This window comes from Triticum aestivum, chromosome 3A (genome assembly GCF_018294505.1).
Source record: "Triticum aestivum cultivar Chinese Spring chromosome 3A, IWGSC CS RefSeq v2.1, whole genome shotgun sequence".
NCBI lineage: Eukaryota > Viridiplantae > Streptophyta > Magnoliopsida > Poales > Poaceae > Triticum > Triticum aestivum.
Window position 1 is genome coordinate 46,186,563 of NC_057800.1, and position 4,546 is coordinate 46,191,108.

Below are 4,546 nucleotides of genomic sequence, written 5' to 3' on the forward strand. Positions count from 1 at the left end.
ATTTCTATTCTTGCATTGACATATATAAACGTGTCAGTAAATAGTATAAAATGTTGCCATCAGTCCGGTCTGGACCATTGTCTCAGTAAATAGTATAAAATGCTAAAGCATACACTTCATAAAGACATTAGATTCTCACTAAATGGTGAGCTGCATTTTGAGCCAACGGCCTACATAAAATTTACTTCTCAAAGCATTGTCAAAAGGTAACATGGGAAACCAATTATTGTGTTAAAACATCTTTAGCTGAAATTAGTTGTTACATATGATTTTCTCCCAAAAATCGGCCTGATGACTTAAAACTTATTTTCCCTATTCCAGTTCATCCTATATACCACGAAAATGAGGAAATTTATTGGAACCTGTACGACAGAGACCATAGCCATGCATCTGATTGTTTACTTTCTTAAATAATGCCAATGCTTATAACCCAACTCTATGTGATAGTTCAAAGTTTATTTAAGTGAGCATCTCTCTTTCGCAGATAACATGTACAGATGTGGGCCCTGCCCAGTTATCCTACAGCCCACTAGGTATTTCCAGTAGGACCAATGGCTCCAAACCGTTACATCTGAACCAAGTAAAGTTGTACTATTTTAGCATAACTTAAGTGAACTCACTTCCAGAGACTTTCAATAGCTGATAGCTGAAAGACTACATCTATAATTAGTTAGCTAACTAGAGCAAAAGTGGATTGCTGTGAATCTGCATATGAGCAAACCTAAATTACTTTTAGATCAAACAGGAACTGAAAATAAGATTAAGCGAGAGACAGGTTAATTGATACTACTAAATACGAATCACTAAAACCAGGAGGCAACATCCCCGCCAGTTGCTATCAGAAAAGACTATTTACCTAAATAAGATCCTCCAATTATCCACTATGAATTAAAAAAACATTAATAGAACATTAGGAGTTCATTACCCACAATGAAGGAGACCTTACCTTGGCTCATCGGGGCTGTTTGGATGCCGCCCATACCAGATTTGCCAAATCAGGGCTCGCCAAAAAATTTGTGCACTATTTTGCCGCGTGGATACGACAACAACCTGATGCTAGAACTGAACGAGCAACCAAAACTTTGGCGCATAACCAAAAACTCTGCTTCCAACCAAAGGCCAACAAGCCAGTCAATACCCAAATATTTTTGGTAAGGCTGTTGCTGGCTGGATGCAAACAGGCCCATTGTCTCAAACTCTCAATGCACCAGCAACTAACTTGAAAACTAAAATTTTAATTTGCATTGCAGAATGGCTTCATCTCACACTTTCTTAGGTCCAATAAGTGTGTTTAAAATCATTAATGCGGATGGAAAAGTTCATAACGAAGCCATGGTTTCTTCTCAACTGAATGATGACACTACATATCAGGATTCAGAAACAAACTATCAGTTTCATCACACGTTAGCAACGACTAGCCCAGGATATCTAGCAGACATACATCAACGGACAACCAGCACACAGTTACGAATTTTCATAACCCGTTCATGGTTCATGTGAATCTGAAATTAGTCGGCATTTCCCCTTTGCAAGCGGCATCATAGTCTTTTGTGAGGTGCGGCGCAGCTTCCTTATGAGGGCATATGAACTTCTCCATGAATACCTTCTCTGCCAGCATGACTGCATTATAGTAATCTCGGTCATGACGAAGCAATCCATTTTCCTTAAGAAACTTTAGAACATAGTACCGGGGTTTGATCCGGCCCTCCAGGCTGTACAAGAGCAATGCCGGCCGATGAGCGATGTATGCCGGTTCCAACCCCGCCTCAGAGATCAGGAACTCTGACTTGCTCTGCACCATCTGGTCAGAACTTATCAGCACAAATGGAAACTTGGACACAACAATGCGGACCTCAGCATCCGACCACCTAAACGTCGTCTTCAAGTAATCCACTTTGGCAGCGATCTTCTCCTTGCTGAGGCGTGCAACAGCATTCAATGCGTGTCTGAACATCCTACAGCCACGAGGCACACCTATACCTTCAGCAAGTGCCACCACTTCCCGGACGCGCTCCAAGTTGGAGGCGAGCAGACATGGCTGGGTGACGCACAACTTGGCAATGTCGGAGTCACCTAGCCCGCACTCCTGCAGGAACGCGACATTGGGCTTGACCACCGTCTCGAGGTTGGCCGAGAGAAGGCATAAGCCACGGCTGACAGCACGGAGGAGGTTCTCGAAGGAGCCGAATAAGCCCAGGTAGTACTGCACATTGGAGACGGTGGACATACGGCGGAATCTGTCACGGGAGAGCGAGACGAGGCGCGCGATCTCGGAGCGCGACAGGCCGAGGCCGGTGAGCCCCGCGACGACGGGGGCCAGGGTCCTCTCCACTTTGGCGCAGAGGAACAGCGGGTCCTTGGCGACGATGGAGGCGACGTCGGCGCCGGAGAGGCCGAGGCCGGCGAGGAAGGCGAGGACGGCGTCGGGATTGGCGGGGGACTTGAGGTGGGAGAGCTTGGCGGAGGCCTCGAGTGCCTGGGGCCGGGCGAGGCCGCAGGTTTCGACGAGGTAGTCCTCTACGGCGAAGTTGGTAGGGTTCGGGGAGATGGCGGGCGCTGCGGCAGAGATGAGGCGGCGGAGCTGGGAGGCGGGAGACGGGGGTGGAGAAGAGAGGAGCTGGGTGAGGACGCAACACCGGAGCCGGAGCATGGCGGCGGCGGCCGCGGCGGCAAGGGGATGGGGAAACGAGCGGCGGCGGCGAGCGAGCGAGACTCTAGTTGCGTGGTAGTGGGCCTTGAAGCCTTGCCACTCCAAAAAATGGAACCCTTGCCGTCTCAGGGACGGTTGGTTAGCGCCCATTCAACTTGTACCCCTAAAAAAATCGAAAAATGATTGGAATCATCCAGCCGATTCTACGCTCTTCGACCGCCTCATTGAGAGTCAACCACATATCGGTTCAGTCTCACGCATCGCAAGTCTTAACATTTTGCAACATCGCTCATGTTTCCGAAACATGGGAAATGTTGCTGTGGCAACTCGACGGTGGAGATGTTTTTTTTTTGCAGCAGAACCTCTGTTGTAACAAAAATCTCAAACATAATCTCTGTTGCAAACTTTTTTTTTCTATAACACAATCTTTGTTACAAATATTTTCTGCAACATGATCTCTGTTGCAAAATAGTTCTGTAAGGCTGGTGAGAAAAGATCTGTCGACCAACGCTTAGCACTCCCAAAAATAATCTAGTCAGCTTGTACCCCTAAAAAAATCTATTCAACTTGTCCTGGCACTTTATATACAGCTCACGTACCTCAAATTCAAAGTGAGAGTACAAGAATATATTGGAGAATCAACAATAGGCACACCACTATCATCATTCACTCAATCCAAAAACTAATGAAATTAGAATGCAACCTTGTTTTTTCTCTGTAGGTGGCCCAAACAGGGTGCTTGTTTGAACTCTCAACCCTTCACGAAAAGCAACACATAGAAAGCAACAACTTTGCACTCCAGCATTCAACAACAGAAACCTCCCATTGTCCGACTCCGATCAAAGGGCTCCGTTGCACTTCAAGATAGGTGAAGGATGGGCCCAAATATCTTCATCACTTCGGTGATTCTCGTCTAATCTTTTAAGCATCTGCATCACTGAGACAAATATCTTCAGGGTTACCGACTTACCTTTATCTCTTTATTAATATGTGGCACTCTTGTGTTGTAAGAAGAGTAATTGGTTTCACGTCGGTTGGTAAGAATGAAAATATTTTAAGTGGTTTTCCTACAAAGCAAGTGAATTTTCATAAAAGGGCTAAAACCCATAATTGTTTACAGCATTATATGAGGGTTAAGGGGGCAACAGTAGGTGGAGCACCAACATACATACAAACAGAGAGAAAGACCAAGGACAGGCAACGCTCAAGCCGCAAGGTGCGTAGCCGCCTTCGTCGCCTCGAGGGCGCGAAGACAAACGTCAGTGTGGCAGCGCTGATCCACCTTGCACCTCCCACGCCACAATGACGCGTCATCCCGGCAACACTTGAGGACGTGGGGTAGGGAAGAAGAGAGGCCACGGAACACAACAGCATTCCTATGTTTCCACATGTACCAGCAGCAAAGCAGCACGAAGGCTTTCGGAGAAGCATCGCAGACGGTGGTACAGACATCAAGTAGGTGGAGCTCCCGCACAGACGCACTGATGACGGGCACCCCAGCTTAGCCCGGAAAAGCAAGGGCGAAGGGTCAGCAGCCAAACATGAGGTACTCTGCCGTCTCAAGGGGCTCCGATCACACAGGACAGCCAGCCTCAGCAGCGGTGACGATCGTCTTCCTGAGCAGCACAAACCAAAATATTAATAATAGCAAGCTTTAAATCAGAAGACTTTCAGCATTTAAAGAATAAATGCAGCAGTAATAGAGTAACTTTTTCTAAGCTATCTTGCTCCCTCACCTGCCTAATTATAGAGTGATTCATCCGGGAAGATATTTCGGCCATCTGCACCAATCGTTGCAACATGGACTAGGACACCTTGTTCTTCTGAGAGGCACTTCCTGAACTCTTGCTCGCGCAGGCAGTCAACCATGTACAATCGTCTCAATGAGCATAGGTT

The 4,546-nt window shown here is 46.9% G+C and overlaps 1 protein-coding gene across 1 annotated transcript; it reads right to left on the reverse strand.

Moving 5' to 3' along the window:
* Positions 1-1,219: 1,219 nt before the first annotated feature.
* Positions 1,220-2,771, reverse strand: LOC123060140 (uncharacterized). Its single transcript, XM_044482714.1, has one exon. The coding sequence runs from the start codon at positions 2,648-2,650 to the stop codon at positions 1,493-1,495; it is 1,158 nt and encodes a 385-aa protein (XP_044338649.1). The 5' UTR covers positions 2,651-2,771; the 3' UTR covers positions 1,220-1,492.
* Positions 2,772-4,546: the final 1,775 nt, after the last annotated feature.

Excerpts from the sequence above, each read along its gene's own strand:
- LOC123060140 (XM_044482714.1), bottom strand. The coding sequence starts at position 2,650 with ATGCTCCGGCTCCGGTGTTGCGTCCTCACCCAGCTCCTCTCTTCTCCA.